Here is a 20,139-nt window from a genome sequence, read left to right as displayed (position 1 = left end):
GGTGTAATTTATATCGAGGTGCCTGGTTTCTCTACCGAAATAAAAATTTCACCGGAAACAACGTGTGTTTACAGTACCTCTGTAGTGAGTCCAACTTCAGGGTCGTAGCCGTCCAAGTCAAACACTGTACTAGCCATGCCTGCGCTGGTCAAGCGTTGACATAGCTCATTGGCAAAGTACTGTTAGAAGCAGCAGCAGCAGGAGAGAGAGAGAGAGAGAGAGAGAGAGAGAGAGAGAGAGACATAGAGAGAGAGAGAGAGAGAGAGAGAGAGAGAGAGAGAGAGAGAGAGAGAGAGAGAGAGAGAGAGACATAGAGAGAGAGAGAGAGAGAGAGAGAGAGAGAGAGAGAGAGAGAGAGAGAGAGAGAGAGAGAGAGAGAGAGAGACATAGAGAGAGAGAGAGAGAGAGAGAGAGAGAGAGAGAGAGAGAGAGAGAGAGAGAGAGAGAGAGACATAGAGAGAGAGAGAGAGAGAGAGAAGAGAGAGAGAGAGAGAGAGAGAGAGAGAGAGAGAGAGAGAGAGAGTAAGAGAGAGAGAGAGAGAGAGAGAGAGAGAGAGAGAGAGAGAGAGAGAGAGACAGAGAGAGAGAGAGACATAGAGAGAGAGAAACATAGATGTACACACGCATACACAAATACAACACACACACATCCAAGTGTACATGAGTGAGGAATAAACACATAGGGGCAATCAAACAGACATGTCGCACACTCCCATGACATAACTGTACGAAAGCAATAAAGCCACACAGACACTTGAAAGGGCATGGCTACCCGGACTAAAACGTCACGTACGCCACGTTTTGGGCGTAGTGTTAATGGCCCATTATTGCACACAAACTGCAGTCACGGGTGCTTACCGTACAACAATCTAGTGCAGTCACTGCTTGTACTAAAGAGCTGGTGGACAAGCCGTTGATTATCCACTCTCATTGTAATATCAAAAAGTATTCTTTCTAGACCAAAGAGTGGTATATTTGATAAAATTTAAGAACGATAGAAATATTTTATTTCTTTATCCACTCCACTTTACAATGCATTAATCTCTCGCTTCTGGATGCTGTGCAATCTGCTTCTGATAGAGTTGCTTGGCTCGAAATTGTCAACAGATGCGTTGACCTCATGCAATGAGTGATATGCGAACTGTCATTATTATTATTATTATTATTTATCCACTGACGATGTTGTTCAGAATAAATGAAACGTCTGGAGAAGTATCGTAAATATTTCTATCGTTATTAAATTTTATCAAATATACCACTCTTTGGTCTAGAAAGAATACTTTTTGATACTGCTTGTACTGATCAGCATGAATGGGGTGAAACAATTCATGTCTCTATTAGAAAATAAAGCCCGCTCTCGAATAGAGCCCTCTCTCATAGCCCCCTCAATTTGTCCTCTAGAAAAATAGAGCCCCTGGGCTTCTATTCGCGCCTATACGGTAATAGAGAGGTTCCACACTCCATAAAGTTGAGCAACATTACGTTAGTGGGCGGCAAAAACACGTAAATTCGAGAGTTTGGACTCCATTTACGGAAGGTTGTCTACGTAGAGTGCGTAGATAGGGCTCTGATAACGGAGGTACTCTGTAAGTGGATTGGGGTACAAATTTATGACTCACACCCCAGGTCGACCCGGTCACACACTGCCGCGTTCCGAGTTGCTAAGGGCGGCTACGTGATTCGAAATCTCCGTATGGCGGAACACAGATCCGCATGCAGCGTACGTAAGACTTTCCGTAGATCGACAACGTTTCTACTAACGTAATTACGTCATGCGGAACCTCTCTAATAAATGGTTATGCTCTTGTATTATTAGTCGGCACGAAAACAGATTGAGCAAATCAACAAACTGTTCCTAGGTAGTCACGGCAACTGCCTATCAGCACTGAGCAGCAGTATACAATGTGACCATCCAGGAGATGGTTTTCTGTTGCACACTATCTTGACCAGGTGACCACAGACACTGTCAACTGGCTCAAAGAGGTGCACTACCATACAATGCTTGGTAGAAAACAAAGAAAAAACATATAGGGTACACATACGCGGGATTCGAGCCCGCAACAGCCGTGTTCGAAAGCGGGAACGATACCACTCGACCACATATACTAGTAGCTCAGGACAGGTAAGAAAGTGAAGCGGAGGTATCAATAATTCATTTCACAAGTCAACACCGCTCAAACAGTTTTCTGAACTCGAAACAAAACACATGTGCACCCCCCCCCCCCCCCCTTCCCCCAACACCCACCCATACGTACAGACACGTACATGTGAATGTGCGTATTCACATAATACACACAAATGATCATGTACAGTGCTGTCAACTGAAATCCGACCCCCTGAGCGGTGCGCTCACATCGCAAACACCCAACACGGGATGGTAAAACTACGAAACAGAGACCGCTAGAATGTGAACCCACCGCTCAGGGGGTCGGATTTCAGTTGCCAGCGCTGTACATCCGGGGCTTCATGGGGCGTGCGCGTGCGTTCACCGACAAACACGTATGGCATACACGTAGACAACATGCGCGAGCACTACCTACACACTAGCCATTGCGAGCGCCTACCTTTGAATTGCCCGTTTGCGTGCCAAAATAGATCTTGATCCTGTCTTGAGTAGCAAGGCCGTCACCGTCAACTGACGCTCTCAGCGTCTCGACATTTCCCGGCGACTTGCTGGCGAGTGTACTGTCACGCGATGCATGAGCAGGTGTGTTACCTGCCGCGGTGGTCGGTCGCCGAAACAACACAAACCATGCTGCAAGGGCGACGGCGGCTGTGACAGCAAACGCCGGTGTGGCAACGATGGAGAACAGGAGCTCGACCAAGACCATCCTGGATGTGAGAAACACGAGAGGGTGTGTTTAGAACGGATGTGAGACAGCCACTCACGTGAAATCCTGACAAAAGGTTAACAAACGAACACTGTGACTGTGTCAGGCTGTCCCTCCAGGAAATCGCGATTCCACGGTTGCAACAAATTTCGCGATTTTGTCCCAAATCCACGATTTTCTGCAAAACCCACGAATTCCCGCATTTTCGTCGTTATATACATTTTCATGTGAACTTTTCACGCAGTGCTTTCCATGATCCTGTAGGTTATTTGCACAGTAGACCCGGGTGCTCGAATGAGACACAGGGTACCAAAACAGAAACACCCTGAAATTGTACCTAAACTTGTTCCGATTTCGTTTAGATTTCACAAATACCATCAACATATGGCCCGCTAACGGTATGCCAAATTTCAGCGCTGCCCGGTAAACGCTTTTTGAAATACTCGCGACCCACTTTTTGCTGGGTCCTTGATTCGAGGATATGGGTCTCCTGTACGGTGCTGCCAAAGACCTGCTGAATCTGCGGAATCTGCGGCTCCACTGACCATCTTGCTCTCAAAAATGTAGTAGTAAGTTACTACTCCCTGCCCTCAACTGCCACACCAAGTGTAGACGATGGTAGACCCGTGTGCTTGAATCGGAGACGATCTGACGAGTTCGCTGTTTCTGATTCGAGCACCCAATTTTCAAATAAAAAATCCGAAGGAAATACGACATTTTTACTGCGTACTGTAGCTTGTGTTGTAGCGCACCCAGGTTCTGAATTCCTGCTGGGTGGGTCAAGCCAGACTCTCTTCCCTGTTCCATCGCCTCTCCAAAAGTATATTCTGACATTATTGAGACTTACAGATGAGAAATTCCACACCTGTCAAATCGTTTCTGATTCGAGCACCCGGGTCTACTACTCGTGAGGTCTACTCAGCACTGCACAAAATAATAGTGATTCCACGGATGCAACAAATTCCGTGATGTTGGCCCAAATCCGTGAATTCCCGGCAAATTCTGCGTCTTTTCTGCAAAACGTGCATACATGTACATGTACATGAGGTGCATCCGCACTTTTCACCGCAATTTCTTGCGCTAGTTTTCGAGCATTATTCCGTAAATTCCCGCAGGGACAGGTCAGGGATTCATAACCAAGCATGTACGACATCATCAGATTCATCACCAGGCAGATATGACATCATCACCAGGCAGGTATGACATCATCACCAAGCACTCTTGTACTCTTGCCATTGGTAGATGTACTGTGATACCATTAAAGTCTGTAAATCTGTCCCCCGTGAATTCCGCGATTCCGCGGATTGCAGAATTTCCGCAGAATCCAGTAGTGTCCGCAGAATTCAGAAAATCCCGCGGAATATTGGAGAAAAGAGAGAAAAACTGCTTTTTCCGGAAACTTTTGATGTATTTCACAGCCAAACCAACCTGCTTGTGACTTTCAAAATCAACTTGCACGGTACACTTTGGAGCTTTCAATTTTTTGGACCAGGATTTCGCATAATTTGGGTTCAGAATTTATAGGCACAACAAACTTCGGTGAGATTGCGGAAACTCAATCTGTTTTTACGCTCATTTCCCTTGCAGAATTAGCGCAGAATTTACTGTTTTCAGCCGCAGAATTCTGCACGGAATTTCTGATATTCTGCCGCGGAATTCACGGGGGACAGGTAAATAAGGATGTACCGGTATTTACTTTCGAATTTAGTGGTCACACCGGTACCAACTTTCAAGGGGGTACTAACTAATGACTTCCAGGCACGAACTGACTTTGGGACCTGATTTGCACGTAGCAGAGAAGTGAATAAATTTATTCTCTACTGTAGTGCATGTTAGGCGCTGCATGTGCGAACAGTACCGGTACTTATTTCCTGCAGTATGTTTACCAGGCTTGACTTGACTTCAACAGACAAAGTCCGAAGGGTGAAGGGGGTATTTCTTTTCGGCATGTACTTATTGGAGTTGGAGAAATGAAGAGTTTCACATGTACTTATTAATTTATACATATCCGAGTCATTCATGTACTTATTAGAGAGGTTCCGCACTACGTAAAGTTGAGCAACTTTACGTTAGTGGGCGGGAAAAACCCGTGAATTCGCGAGTTTGCACTCCACTTACGGAAAGTTGTCTACGGAGAGTACGTAGATAGGGCTCTGATAACGTAGCTGGTCCGTAAGTGGATTGGGGTACAAATTTATGACTCTCTCCCCAGGTCGATCTGGTCGTACACTGCCGCGTTCGGAGTTGCCAAGGGCAGCTACGTGATTTGAAAACTCCGTATGGCGGAACCCAGATGCGCATGCAGTTTACGTAAGACTTTCCGTAGATCGACTACGTTTTTTACTAACGTAATTACGTTATGCGGAACCTCTCTATTTACGGATTTTTACGGTACCCTTGAGGAGTTGGTAATCATGCAATTTGGTCCAAATTTATTTTGAACTTTCCCAGTGTCCTGTGTTCGGCTTACGGCATTCTATTGCCGATAGGTGCTCATTTCTTTTCCTGTCATTCAAAAACTCAACCTTCTCTGATGAGGTCTCAATGACCGAAACAGCTGTCGGTAGGAATAGTGTTTTTCAGTACTCCCAATGAACCTCTTGTTGCTGTTATGGGAAGTGTATGTGGTCGGCCACAGAGTGCAACAGTGGTGATGCTGCAGTCAACGCAGATCTATTGCCAACGCAGATGGCATAATGCTATTGCTAGGATGCAAGGGCGTCGAAACCGCACCGGCCGGCCATGGCCGCCCCACTTTTTCGGTAGTTTTTTTTTTTTTTTAGCACACTGCAACAAAGCGCGATGATCTCAGCGCAAACGTGGCAAATCCTTGTCCCCGATCGTGGTTTGTTGCAGAATCAAAAGTCCATGTACACTGAAATGGCACCAAATGCCTGGGAATGCTTGCAATTGGCTTCAATTTTTGAATTTTTTTCCCCGGGGAGGGTAATGTTTGTCCCCGATCGTAGCATCTTCTTGGTTTTTCGCAGAATCAAAAAGTCTTTCATTGTAGTTACCGTACACTGAAATGGCACCAAATGCCCGGAAATGCTTGCAATTGGCTTTAATTTTTGAAATTTTTTTCCCGCGGGAGGACCCCCGGACCCCCCGTCCATGGCCGCCCCACTTCCAAACTCGTTCCGACGCGCCTGGGATGTGTCTTCTTCTGCATTCTGTGTAGACTAGTACATGTATGTCGAAATCGCTTGAATTGGTTGATTTCTCCGAGCACACAGTCAGATAAACCATGTTCTTGGTCTGCTCTTACCTGACTTTCAAGCAGAGAGCTCCAAGGCAAACTTGAAAACTGGTGGTGTGTTATGCCTCCGTCTACTCTCTACACAAACACCACAACACTGGCGTGGGTACAGCTCACAAAACCCGACGCACTTAATCGTCGCGAAATCCTTTCAATACATCAAGTAGAAGGCATGTCGCCGCCTCAGCACAGAGTACTCCTGCGAGCCTGCGCCACCTCCTCTCAACCTTCTTTTTTTTAGTTGGAGGAAACAGTTCAACTAAAATCGGATTTCAGAGTTGGATGAAATACTTTTTTCTCCCTTTCCTGTTTTTGCGTGAAGTGCACTTGTGAGTCAAGCGCGCTAGCGCGCGTTCCACCGCCATATTTTGGTCAACATGGAAACGCGAAAATGGCGATAATGCGCGATAGAAATGTTGAATATTTTGCGGGAAAAACCTGAAACAGTTTTTGAGAGAGAAGACGAAAAGGTGTGACCAGGTATTTGACGACTCCCTGGGTGTGACTGTGAGAGCTGGAGTAAAAATACTTTTTACGTTCATCCATCGTCGACAACAGTGTCATTCATGGCGTCTCTTTGAGCCCATTTGGAGGGAGTTGAAGTGCTGCTATCCCGACATTGTTCTAGTGGAGGCAGCACTATTCTTGTGTGTCGCTGCGGTAAAACGAGAGACACACGTGGCAGAGTCTTTGTAAATAACAAATAAATAAACCGATCATATCTGCCACTGTTGTGAAGAAATTGATCATGGGAGACGCTGATCTTCGCATATGGGTCTCTGACCGTCTACACGACGTGCTAGGCATGTCAGAGAGGACGGTGGTAGATTTTTTGATAGCCGGCGCGAAGAAAGCGAACAGCCCGGACGCCCTCACTCAACTAGTGTCATCCAGTGGGTTTGATGTTACGCCTGCTGTGGAGGTGTTCGCAGAGGAGCTGTGGGGCAGATTTCCGCACGCCGCCGCTGTGCCGCTGGCTCAGCGCCCATCCGCTGTGCGCAGCCGGCAGGTATTGCAAGAGAGAGCAAAGAACGCGTCGTATAAACTCATTCCCGAGTCGAGCAGCGAGGAGGAGGAAGAGAAGCCAGCACCGGTAGAAGACAGCAAGAAAAGACGTAAACACCGCCGGCATGCATCCTCGAGCGAAAGTGAGAACGACACCAGCCGTCATCCGCCGGCATCCAAACGGAAACCCGGTGCGTACAACATTGTACTAGCCATGCGTGAGATTACTACTTGTACAGCCAACAGTGCATTACAGGATTTCCTAAGCAAAGGCGAGAGAACAGGGAGGACTTAAGCTGTGTTCACAACTGGCGCGTGTACGCGTGAAACCACGCGTTTGTGCGTATTTTTCTGGCTTTTGGGGCGCCATGCGTACGGAAACGCGCCGAAATGGAAATTCCAACATGTTGGAATTTTCAGCGCGCATCAGGCGCGTACCAGCATACATGCCAGTCACTTTCATTGGTGGGGTCAAAAAATTAGTACTCGAAGGTGTCGCACGCGCTGAATACAACTCGAATTGCTGTTTTTTTTTGTGAAAGCCTGAACGCGCGTTTGGGCACGCATGAACCGCAAGCGTACCGCCAGTTGTGAACACAGCTTTAGATGAGACGAGCAGCTGAAAGGGAGGCATAGTGTATGTGATGATGAGTACTGCTTGACATGTAGTACAGACCCGGCAGAGCCAGTCTGCTTGGTCCGGCCGTGTCCGGTTGGTCCGGCAGAGCAACTCTGCTTGGTCCGGCCGTGCCCGGTTGGTCTGGCCGTGTCCGGTTGGTCTGGCCCTGTCCGGTTGGTCCGGCAGAGCCAGTCTGCTTGGTCCGGCCGTGCCCGGTTGGTCTGGCCGTGTCCGGTTGGTCTGGCCGTGTCCGGTTGGTCCGGCCGTGTCCGGTTGGTCCGGCAGAGCCAGTCTGCTTGGTCCGGCCGTGCCCGGTTGGTCCGGCCGTGTCCGGTTGGTCTGGCCGTGTCCGGTTGGTCCGGCAGAGCCAGTCTGCTTGGTCTGGCCGTGCCCGGTTGGTCTGGCCGTGTCCGGTTGGTCTGGCCGTGTCCGGTTGGTCTGGCCGTGTCCGGTTGGTCTGGCCGTGTCCGGTTGGTCTGGCAGAGCCAGTCTGCTTGGTCTGGCCGTGCCCGGTTGGTCTGGCCGTGTCCGGTTGGTCTGGCCGTGTCCGGTTGGTCTGGCCGTGTCCGGTTGGTCTGGCCGTGTCCGGTTGGTCTGGCAGTGGTCGGTAGCAAGAGTTCATGAAACCCGGAGTGTGCAGCTCTGATGGGTTGCTGTCATGGCGAAATTCCGAGATTACATCATTTTAGTGTGATGTAGTGCGTATAAGCAGGATGTTCAACGGACCGGCGGAAGAAATTTTGATTGGTGAGGCCATACCAAAGGGTTTCATTCTTTGTGCATGATGTGTACTCGCCACATCATGCACAAAGAATGAAACCCTTTGGTATGGCCTCACCAATCAAAATTTTCTTCCGCCGGTCCGTTGACAATCACTAGTGTTTAGTTTGTGACATACCAGTGCACACATGCTGGGGTAGCACTCGCAAGCGTAAGGCGAATGCTTACTTGCGGCGTGAAGGTGACTGGTCGTGTGCGATAGAAGGTGACGGGTCCCCCGGTGTGTGTGTGCGTGTGTGTGTGTGTGCGCGCGCCTGTGCTGATACAGATGTACGCGGTTCCACGAAGAGCAAGGGCGAGTCTTCGTCGTCGGATGAGTGGGAACGTGCCGAAGAGGAACGTCGCAAGGACCTGGAGGAGAGAGATGCCTTCGCCGACCGAATACGACTCAAGGACAAGGACAGAACGCGGAAGGTGACGGAACGTACCAACAAGAAGGTACGTCCATTATCACATTGGAGGGGGGGGGGGGGTAGGTTTGTTATCAAATTGCATTGAACATGAAACATTGGATCAATCCTGGGGTAGGGAGTCCATTATCATAATTATTGGTTTCAAACCTTGGGGCAAGGGGGGGGGGGGGTACAGGGAAGATTCTTTAGTGTGCATTTGAATTGAGTGTATATGTACGTGTAGAGTCCCATACATTGGCTATCCGAACGGTTTGGGATTGGTGAAGGGGGGTGGGGGATAACTTCAAGAGTGTCGTAACTTCGAGAGGCACGCCAGCTTTCAAATACATGCAAACATGTACATGAAGAAGTCTCTTTCCATTTTTCCTATAAAAAAAACGGTCAAACATAGCACTGTGCCGTGGAATCATGACTTGTCCACGCTGTGAAGCAAAACAAGTGTGTCATATCTAGTGTACTTGTACTTGTAGAGAAGGTTCAGTACGTATAACCCCTTTTGTTTGAGCACTTTGCAAACCACTGTGTTCTTCGTGTACTCACACAGGCCCTCAAAGAGGCCACGAAGCGCCTACAGATGGAGAAGGAAGCCAACCGTAAAGAGCTGGTGAGTCCTGTGCCCGTGTCTGTGTTTGTACATGCCGGTTTGTGTGGGCACGTGTATGTCCGTCTGTGTGTGCACATGTGTGGATGTGGGTGTGGGTGTCTGCGTATGCTTATGTGTGTGTCTGTATGTGTGTGTGTGTGTGGGGGGGGGGGGGGGGGGGGTACTAGAGAGGTGTATTTTCAGGTTTAGATATTATGGCAATATGGGGATATAATGATAGCATCTAGTCATGATCTAGATAAGCTGTGGGCCACTGTAAGTCAACAAATATTCGGCGCAAATTTATTTTCGGCTATTTTCGGCCTGGTCATGTTTGGCTGAAAATTTGTTGTGGTCGAAATTTTGTTTTGCAAAATTCAGGGTGACAGTGTATACAGGCAGCAGCAGTACAGGCTGAAAATTGTATGCGGCCGAAATGGGTTTTAGCCCTGGGAGGCCGAAATTTGAATGGGCCGAAAATTTGTAGACTTTCAGTAGATGGAGCAAGGTATTTCCGTGTGTCTGACATCTGTATGTTCGGTGGTTCCTGAAGCTGTATTTCTTTGCTCTGTTTCGTCTCAGCTCGTTGTGTTGCATACCATTTTGTGTTTGTATTTGACATTTCCATGCTGCAGGTTCCTGAGCTACGTAAGAGAGCACGTCAGCGGTACGTCAAGGAACGGAAAGGAGACAAACTCGTGGAGTTGCGGCAAGACATCGAGGACGATCTCTACATGTTCTCGAATCAAAAGTTAGTATCCCAGCGTGCCTGCGTGCGTGTGTGTCTAACTCCCTACAGGAAATACTGCAACTTCTGGTGTTATCATTCCACGGGGTAATGGGCATCCAAAGCTCCAAAGGTGTGTGCGCGTGTGTGTGTGTGTGTATGAGTGTGTGTGTATGTGCGCGCGCATGCTTTTAGCCTTGTGTGTAGCGGAGGCGTTTTTAGCAGTCACTGAAGCATCAAAGCATGCCTTGTGTAGCATTCTCTCCCACACTTGCTAATAGTATTGATATGCCCCTCGTGTTCCTTTCAATGTGTGTGCCTTCATCTAGACTAACAGACCGAGAGAAGCGGGAGTTGGAGCAGAAACGGCACATCTTGGAGCTAGCTACCCAGTATGAGAAGGTATGTCAACATCTGTTGTTTCCAGTGATTGTTTCCAGGGGCGTCACCGGACCCCCATCCACCCTGAATGGTCTAGAACAATGGATCATTTCTGGGCTGTTCCAACTTCACGGCTCTCTGTGTTAAGGCCCTGGGGCCGCTAGACGTGCGACCGGATTTCCACGTCCACGACAGTAGATGCTCCGTAGTGTGCACATGTATTTGCCAGTCTTGTGAGAGTTTTGTTGTTAACGTTTCTATGTTTTAATTTTTTATGTACTGGTTTATGCTGGTGTGATTGTGCGATCGTGTCGTGGTATGTCTCACAGGCTGGTGATGTTGAGAAGGTTGCTGACGATCGTTACAGTATTCCCAAACTCGATGCGGTAAGCTGCTCTCTCTCTCTCTCTCTCTCTCTCTCTCTCTCTCTCTCTCTCTCTCTCTCTCTCTCTCTCTCTCTCTCTCTCTCTCTCTCTCTCTCTCTCTCTTTCTCTCTCTCTCTCTCTCTCTCTCTCTCTCTCTCTCTCTCTCTCTCTCTCTCTCTCTCTCTCTCTCTCTCTCTCTCTCTCTCTCTCTCTCTCTCTCTCTCACACACACACACACACACACACACACACACACACACACACACACACACACACACCTTCCTTCCTTCCTTCTTCCACTGCCATGACTGGCTATGTGGCCCCATACGAGGCAGACCAGGAGACGTGTTGTCCACCGGGCGGGGAACGCCATACTCAGCGCGCGCGGGCCGCGCGAACAGCGTTACACTTGTGCCTCGCAATGTCCTGCGGCCGACGAAAACTGCGCGCACAAGTGCCACAGATGAGGGGCTTCGCCACAGGCTCCATGCGGGACTGGACAATAGCGTCAACAGCATCACGGCAGGTGGCTCGCCATCCCTGTCGATCTTGGACGATGTCACCAAGCTGCTCCAGAGGAACGCCAACAGCCATCAAGTCGCACTTCGCGGAGTCCTTCCAGCGCTTACGGGGTCCATGCGGTGGACGTTTGGAGGGTAATGCGCCGTACAGCAGCTGACGAGGGATCCGATCTGGCATGCGGGACACGTGGCCAAGCCATCGAAGTCGGCGGACTCTGACTTTATCCGCGATCTCCTCCATATCGCCCCACATCCTGCGAACCTGGAGAGAGGAGATGTGCTCCTCGATCTGCCGGCCACGATTTATCTTCAGGATGGAACGCACGCACTGCAGGTGAAAGGACTCCAGGCGACGGACATCACGCTGCCTGACGGTCCAACTCTCAGATCCATAAAGAAGGACCGCCAGGACAGTCACTCCATACACGATGCGCTTGATGGCGATGCTGAAGTCATCACTGGCGAAAACCGACTCCCGCAGTGTACAGAACGCACCCGATGCAGCAGCAACTCGCCGAGACACATCAAATGAGTTCCGGGCGTCTGGCGTAACATGACAACCGAGATAGCGAAAGGCCTCAACGTGGTCAACAACACCATCCAAAGGGGTCTGGTCGGCATCCACAATACCAGCCCCAGCCGCCATGAATTTGGTCTTGGACATATTGACACTAAGGCCAAACGCACCAGCTACATCCCTGAACGAGGATAGAGCCCTCTCAGCACCAGCATGCGTGACTGCGAGCAAGGCTGAATCATCCGCAAACTGACACTCCGTCAGCCGAACTCTGCGATACTCTGCCAATCTGGTGTTGAAAAGCCGTTCCCTCCGAAACTGGACGAGTGGGATCCCCAGCTCACCATCATCAGCAATCACGCCACGCCATCTCTCGAAGACTGCACACATGTATAGGTTAAACAAAACCGGGGCCATAGTACAACCCTGCCGCAAGCCATTCTCAACCCGAATCGGTGCAAGCAGGTCTCCACCCACACGAATACTGGCAGTCATGTCGCTATGGAAGGAACTGATGATGGTGATCAGATTCCCTGGGACGCCAAGTCTAGCCAACACTCTCCACATAGCACTCCGCGGAACCGAGTCGTACGCTTTCTTCAGATCGATAAATACAGCGAAACCTTTCGTGGCATGTTCGTGCAACTTTTCCAGGATCTGCCGCACAGCAAACACCATATCCGAACAACCACGGCCCCTGCGGAAACCACACTGCGAGTCAGGCAAGCACCTTTCTCCGAGAACCTGCAGACGATTGGCAATCATGCGAGCAACTAGCTTTCCAGCCACATCCAGTAACGATATCCCACGCCAGTTGTCGCAAGACCCCAGGTCACCCTTCTTGGGGATGGGGACGAGGATAGCATCAGACCAATCCTGTGGAACGCTGCCAGTCTCCCACACCACCCGTATCAGTTCATGCAACCTCGCAATCAGGGTAGGGCCACCGTACTTCAGCATCTCCACAGATATCTCGGATCCGCCGCATGCCTTGCCACACTTCATCCCTCGCAATGCACGCCAAATCTCATCACACTCAGGCACGACACCAAGCTCCGTCATAACCGGCCGCTGCTCGATCGAATCCACTACCTCCAAGTCGTAAGCACTGGCAATGTTCAGGAGGCCATCGAAATGTTCACGCCACCTTCCACCGGTGGCCTCTGCCGTGTCACAGATCTCTCCTTGCTTGTTTCTGATAGCAGTTGCTGCACGGGGACGCATACCACCCAAGGTGGTCTTAATGTTACCGATACACTCCCAACCGCTCTTCGCCGTCAAGCCAAACCATTCACAATCCTTTGCCTGTCTCAGCAGCCAGTCTCGCTTCAGCCTCCGCATGGTGCACCGCGCCGCACTACGAGATTTCTTGTACAAATCCAGATCACTGGCCTTCCGCGTTGACATCCAGGTTGAGTAACAACTGTCCCGATCACGGAGTACCGACTCGATCTCAGTGCGCTTGTCTGTAAACCATTCTGGCTGTCGGCGCCTCTCCCGACCCAGGCAGTCGCTGGCAACGTTGATGGTGGTCGTCCTGAGGGTACTCCACCACTCCTCGATGGACGGTTTCGGGGTCCAAACTTTCTCCAGCTCAGCATCCATGCCCTTGGAGAATCTCTCACGCGCAACCTCCATATCCTCCGGAGCACCACTACGCAGGCTCGACACAGCAATGGGTTTCGATCGCCCAACACCATTGCGGGAGACATGTGAACTGGGCAAGGCACCTAGACGATATTTCATGCCTAGAAACTTATGGTCAGTGTCGCATTCCGCATTACGTATTACTTGGCAGTCCAAACACTGCGACCGATGTGCTTGTGGTATGATGCAATAATCAATACAGTGCGGGTGCTTGTAGCGTGGATGAAACCAGGTATGTTTTTGGATTTCCTTCTTCTTGAATAATGTGTTGCATACAACAGCTCCATTTCATGCCAAGAAATTGAGCAGCTCCTCTCCTGCTGAGTTCATACGACCAAAACCATGCTGCCCCCGCACGTCACTCCACTCATCATCCACCTCGCCAACTCCAACTCTAGCATTGAAGTCACCAAGAATGCAATACTGGTCTGACTTTGGAACGCTGTCAATGAAGGTCTGCAAGCTGTCATAAAACGCAGTTTTTTCAGCGCGCGGTCTGGCGAACGTCGGTGCATATCCGACGGCGATGTGAATACACAACGGCGAACGGTTCCGTCCACACTCGAACTTGACCCTGGCGGAAACCAATCTCGAGCTGTGCCCCTTCCACTGCGAGCCACCGCGAACAAATGCGTCCCTGCAACGACCGCGCAATAGGGCTTGAAAGTGATGACGTCAAAAACGGCCTGGGAGTAGTAAATTGACATCAGATTTCTATTTTGGATCCACTAAGGTGTGACTTTGCTATTGCCTCAGTATGTGGGTGCATAGCAACCCACTCATGTCGTATGCAGGTGCAACTTTTTACTTCGCCACCAGTTGTCACCCCGCCCCCACTAGCCAAATCAGTCAGTTTCACTGGCAACATCACCTTGCTGTGAGTGAGACCGCTTGAAATGTGCTTGGATCCATACAAAAACTGGATCCAGGTGGATCCAGTTTTCGAATTTTTCAAATTGTTGCTATGCCATTGCTATGGAGTGACGTAGCACTTTCAAGCCCTATACAATTGCAACTCCTTCACCCCGCCGCGCCGACTCCCCATCAGACGGAGTCGGACGGCCACTCGCCAAGACGAGACAGTCGTCGACTTGGTAGGAATTAGTTCCAAACCAGAGGGTCTCCTGAAGTCCAACAACGTCCATACTGTAGCGCTGCAGCTGCCGGCAAACAAGATCGATTTTTCTCTCCTCGCGGAGTTGTCTTTTTGAATTTTTGATATTTTTTGAGGCAGTGTTCAAATCGCCGTCCACGTTCACCAAAGTTCTGACGTTCCACGTCCCCATGGACAACACAAATCTCCTTGCTGCTGGTGCACGTTGCGAGCCGAACTCTAAGCGGGGCTTTGCAGAGCCTCCGCGCTCAGGCGGACGAGGTTCAGTACGAGTGGTCACATCGGAAGTGACCATGGTGTCGACACTGATTTATTTCCTCGCCCCGGAAAAAGGAGGTTGGCAAAGTTTTGAAAACACCCTTACACACGACTTCAACTGGTCAAATCGCTCAGTATGGACTCATCCCCGTTCAGCCTTTTTGGTCATAATTTTTCTCATACTAATGGTTGAATGGATGTGAGAAAAAATTCCCGGTACAGTAAGATCAAGATGGACTCCTCAAGCAATGCCCATCTGAAGTTGTGTCTAGCTCTCTCATCAGTTGCTGTGAACACTTTGGGTGGAGAGCTTGCTCGAGCGTTGAACTCAGATTCTTAATCCACCATTCACAGTTCGCAAGGCTGGGCGGGGTTGTGAGCAGGCTTTCATTTAATCTTTTCGTATTATTTCGTATGATTTCTACTTTCATCTCATTACAAAATTTCTGCGCATTTTATCTCCATCTACGCGTAAAAACTTACTCTCTCTGTCTCTCCCCTGTCTCTCCATTGCAGAAACCTTCCAAGCGTGGCTATGTGGATCCTACTGAAGAAGAGGTAGGACTCCGTTATTTTCTTGATGCGTAGTATTGGACTAGCAGCAATGACACTCTAGCTGCTCAACTGCCACATAAATTATGTAATTGAACCCAGAGTTTCTATCACAAGTCACCATCAACTGTGTTCAAAGGGAACTTAGCCTTGTGTATCATGATGTGGTGTGGTGATGTAGTGGCACATACCGGCTTCAACACACAATTACAATGCTTGCCATGGCGTTATGAAAGTTTTGTTTTACCTACAGGCTACTATGGCTGTGTTAGGTTCCCTTCTGGACTGTCTTTGCATAGTATGATGTCTTGGCAAAGTATGATGTCTTGGCGTAAAAGTGATGTCTTGGCAAAGTATGATGTCTTGGCGTAAAAGTGATGTCTTGGCAAAGTATGATGTCTTGGCGTAAAAGTGATGTCTTGGCAAAGTATGATGTCTTGGCGTAAAAGTGATGTCTTGGCAAAGTATGCTGTCTTGGAATGGAAATAACCTCGCAAGAGGCGTTCGCCGAGTCTCTCGCCCGATTTGTTTGCATGTGTGTGTACCTATTCAGGTAACGTGCACACTCTATTGCAGCCATTTTCACAACAGCAAGTACTGCTTTCACCTTGATCGCCTTTAGTGCTGTATGCAGCGAAGAGACTGTGTTGGGTGTTTGAGTCTGATGTGTGTGTGTGTGTGTATATGAAAAAAGAGTCTAAAGACCAAAAAGTAGGGATTCACTGGCCAGAAAAAGCCACTTCATAGCTGTTTGGTGTAGACCAGGCTGAATAGTGGCGGTCAATTCTTCAACCTTGCAAGCTGTTGAATGGTGCAATCCCAGCACAAGTTGCTATGGCTTCTGCTGTAGCATCGCTATCATCGCCTCCGGCGATGGGCGTCCAATGGTCCAATGGTCCAATGGTGTGTGTGTGTGTGTGTGTGTGTGTGTGTGTGTGCGCGCGTGTGTGTACCTAGATGTATATGTGTTGTTTGGTTGAGAGCATGTTACAAGGCGGAGGACGCACTGTGTTGAAAACAGTGCTCCTGACTACAACCTGCACGGTTGGCAGAGCCCCGGTCCTTCGCCTTGTAACGTGCTGTCAACCAAACAACGTGTTTCCAGCCAAACAACGTGCTGTCAACCGAACAACGTGCTGTCAACCAAGCAACGTGTTTCAACCAACTAAGGTTTATCTCATACCATGTATGTGTGTGCGCGTGTGTGTTGTGTTTCCCCTCACAGCTGGGACCAAACTTTGAGCAGAAGCAATGGGAGGAGGAGCAGATACACAAAGCTGCCATGAAGTTCACTTCGGCTGATGCCAAGAGTCGCAGCAAGGTGAGCAAGCCCTCCAAACATCCACCGTATTTTCCCGAATATGCGTCACACCTTTTTGCATTTCATTTAAGCGCAAAGAAGGTGGTGCGACTTACAATGGAGTGTGACATCCTACCTACATGACTGTATTGAAACACATGGCTCAATCCTGAAAGGGGGGGGGGGGGGGTGGCTTATAATCGAATGTGACTTGTAACCGGGGAAATCTGGTAATCTCACTCTGTGTTATTTGATTGCGCCGATGCTGGATGCAGTGAATGGGATGTTCGGTCTTTGACCACTTGCTGGTGAGCTGATCCACTCACCTCCCACCGCTTTAGGAGCTGCATCTGCACCTTGATCCTTGACGGATGGTGGCGTTCCTATGGATGCGGAAAGCCCGGCTTCCAGCCGAGTCTCACGCGAACCGTGAAATTTTTAATTTTGGTGCAGTAGAACTTAAGTAGAGCCTGCGCCCAATGTACATGCAGTATCCTGTGCTTGATAGCGGAGATGCCGAGATCAAATGACCGGGAAAGAATGTGCAGCCAGGGTCTTGTGAGCATCGCTGGCCTCAAGCGAAGGTCCCTGGTTCAAATCCTGGTGGTGACAGTCAATTTTTATTCAGACTTTGTGTGTGTGTGTGTGTGCGTGTGTGCGTGCATGCGTCTATGCTTGTATGTGTGTGTGCGTGTGTGTGTGCATCCGTATCTGTGTATGTACTATGTGTGTGTGTGCAGGGAAAAGATTATGATTTTGTCGTTGATGAGGAGATGATCGAGTTTCAACTGCTGGAAACAGTTGCTGGCAAGAATGTCAAACAGGTATGATGTACAACGTCTTCTATCTAACGTCACACCAGCAGCAGCAGTGACTGCAGGTGCTGCTGCCGAAGTTGCTGCTACTGCTGTTATTGATTTGAGCTGTTGCTAAATACTCTTGGATTGGCTATTGGTGTTGGTACTTCTGTCACTGGTTTCTGCTTGTCAGTAGCAATAACTCAAGTTACTAGTGCGGTGATGTATGCTCTTGTTACTCTTGTAGATTACTAGGGTTGTCATCGGCAGGTCTAATGTTACTTGTAATCAGAACCCTGTATTGTGTAATTCAGTAGAATAGTTACTGTTCATAGGCTAAGCTGGTGTTGGGCTAAGTTTTTTCATGTCCGTGTGCGCTCTGTGTGTGTGTGTGTGTGTGTGTGTGTGTGTGTGTGTGTGTCTCTCTCTCTCTCTCAATCTCTCTCTCTCTCTCTCTCTCTCTCTCTCTCTCTCTCTCTCTCTCTCTCTCTCTCTCTCTCTCTCTCTCTCTCTCTCTCTCTCTCTCTCTCTCTCTCTCTCTCTCTCTCTCTCTCTCTCTCTCTCTCTCTCTCTCTCTCATAGCAAACTGAAGAAGAGCGTATGCTTGAGGAGGCCGAGCGACAGCGGATGAGCATAGCGGAGGTATGCACATGTGTGCTTCAGCTAGAATCTGTGTGTGTAGTCGGTTTGTATCGCTCTGTGCTCTTGCCGACATACAGCGCTACTAAGTGATATCTGATTGTGTTGCTCAAGTATGTGTAGTATCATGTGTATCCCTAGACCCCTGTGTGTGTGCTGGTGCAGGGTACGAACTTGTCACACAAGATCGTATTTCCTGGAACAGCACTGTAATTCTTCCTACTCACCGTATCCTCCTGCTGCTGTCAATGTCAGCATGTTATCAGACACTCCAGAGCAGCTGAGTATCCCAGATGGAATACACTGGAGATGTGATCACTGTCTATTGTCCTGTAGACATCATTAGTGTCAAATGGCTCGGGGACAAGGCGACGATTTGGGGATGTGGGGCATATCCGTGTGCCAGTGATCCGGTGATTGACTTTAGCAGGTTATGCGGCAGTGTTGTGTGTGTCCAGGGCTGTACTGGTTCTCATGCCACGGCAATTTTTTTGTGGTATCAGTCCCGTGTGTGTGTTCCCATGCATACCTGTCTGCCCATGTGTGCGCTTTCTACTTTAGACTCGCAAAAGCTTGCCAATCTTCGCGTATCGTGAAGAACTCTTACAAGCTGTGCACGATCATCAGGTAAGAGATGAACTGAGATATTTGTTATTAAAACATTCAGAGTGCTTTCACTCTATCATCTTCTTTGTCTTTGGCGCCTGGTGTTTTAATGGTGCTCTTCAAATGAAGTCGGGTGTTTTCCTTGCCATGAGCACTTCTCTGTCTGTCTGTCCGTCTGTGCATATGTCTGTGTCTATCTGTCTCTGTGACGCCTGTGTGTCTGTGTGTTGTTTGTGTTAGGTGTTGATCATTGAAGGTCAGACAGGATCTGGCAAAACAACACAGCTACCGCAGTACCTGGTTGAGGGTGTAAGTTACTAGAATAGCATTGGTGTCCACATCTCTCTCCCCCACCCCACCCCACCCACCCCATGGCTAATGGCATTGTAGATTAGTCGTTCTCTATCTGCTCCATTGTTACCTCTACCCTGTGCTTGCTGTGAGTTTTGCCTTTTCTTTGTATGAAACCTCGGCTTTTTCTAACTCGTAAGCCTTTATAATACAGTGAAACCGGTCTAAGACGACCGCTCAAGGGGCCTTCAAATGTGGTCTCTATTACCAGGCGGTCTCCTTATCCAGGGTAATTGGTCCAGAGAAAAAGAGCATTCCTTGGTCCTGGTCGCAGTGGTCTTCTGGGACAGGTGGTCTCCTTATCCAGGGCAATTTGTCTAGAAAGAGCATTCCTTTGACGGCTTTCTTCCATTACCAATGCCTGAACAGAGCATTTCTTTGACAGCTTTCTTCCATTACCAATGCCTGAACAGCATTTTTTCGCTATCTCCATGTGCCTGTGCATTGTCTGTAGGGTTTCTGCGGCGATCGGAAGAGCAAGAATCGCAAGAAGATCGCTTGCACCCAGCCACGTCGTGTGGCCGCTATGAGCGTGGCGGCTCGTGTGGCGGAGGAGATGGACGTCAAGTTGGGAAATGAGGTAGGCGGAAGAACGAATAGTATTTGTAGTGTTCAATCACTGGTTGCGGCTATGCCACTACGAATGTAGCTTGAATCTGTGTCCTCCGTTATCCCGTGACGATGAAGAAACTGGTGTCAGATTGATGAGTCATTTCTACTGGGGAATTTTGCTTTCAATCTTGTTTCTCTCTCTCTCTCTCTCTCCCTTGTGTGTGTGTGCTTGCTTGTTTGTTTGGATTTTCAGGTCGGCTACAGTATACGTTTTGAAGATTGCACGTCGGAGAGAACCATTCTAAAGGTACGGCAGACAGTC

General features: G+C 49.1%; 1 protein-coding gene and 1 long non-coding RNA gene across 2 annotated transcripts in view; one reads left to right on the top strand and one right to left on the bottom strand.

Moving 5' to 3' along the window:
- Window positions 1–57: 57 nt before the first annotated feature.
- LOC135820675 (uncharacterized) lies at window positions 58–6,371 on the bottom strand. Its single transcript, XR_010554177.1, has 3 exons — window positions 6,100–6,371; window positions 2,565–2,832; window positions 58–179 (listed from the first exon to the last, which is right to left on the bottom strand). It is a non-coding gene; the product is annotated as an uncharacterized LOC135820675 (long non-coding RNA).
- A 197-nt stretch (window positions 6,372–6,568) lies between these two features.
- The window catches only part of LOC135821401 (pre-mRNA-splicing factor ATP-dependent RNA helicase DHX16-like), a 29,387-nt gene continuing 15,816 nt past the window's right edge, over window positions 6,569–20,139 (top strand). The window contains exons 1-14 of the mRNA XM_065334471.1: window positions 6,569–7,286; window positions 8,763–8,932; window positions 9,452–9,511; window positions 10,126–10,241; window positions 10,547–10,619; window positions 10,928–10,984; window positions 15,537–15,578; window positions 16,798–16,893; window positions 17,613–17,696; window positions 18,252–18,311; window positions 18,870–18,935; window positions 19,155–19,223; window positions 19,720–19,845; window positions 20,071–20,124. Coding sequence (XP_065190543.1) covers window positions 6,839–7,286; window positions 8,763–8,932; window positions 9,452–9,511; window positions 10,126–10,241; window positions 10,547–10,619; window positions 10,928–10,984; window positions 15,537–15,578; window positions 16,798–16,893; window positions 17,613–17,696; window positions 18,252–18,311; window positions 18,870–18,935; window positions 19,155–19,223; window positions 19,720–19,845; window positions 20,071–20,124 — 1,521 coding nt within the window. The 5' untranslated portion in view covers window positions 6,569–6,838. The remainder of the gene's footprint in view (window positions 7,287–8,762; window positions 8,933–9,451; window positions 9,512–10,125; window positions 10,242–10,546; window positions 10,620–10,927; window positions 10,985–15,536; window positions 15,579–16,797; window positions 16,894–17,612; window positions 17,697–18,251; window positions 18,312–18,869; window positions 18,936–19,154; window positions 19,224–19,719; window positions 19,846–20,070; window positions 20,125–20,139) is intronic.

Source organism: Sycon ciliatum, chromosome 7, assembly GCF_964019385.1.
Source record: "Sycon ciliatum chromosome 7, ocSycCili1.1, whole genome shotgun sequence".
Classification (NCBI taxonomy): domain Eukaryota; kingdom Metazoa; phylum Porifera; class Calcarea; order Leucosolenida; family Sycettidae; genus Sycon; species Sycon ciliatum.
The sequence above is the reverse complement of the archived record's forward strand: the minus strand, read 5'-3'. Positions and strand labels throughout refer to the sequence as shown.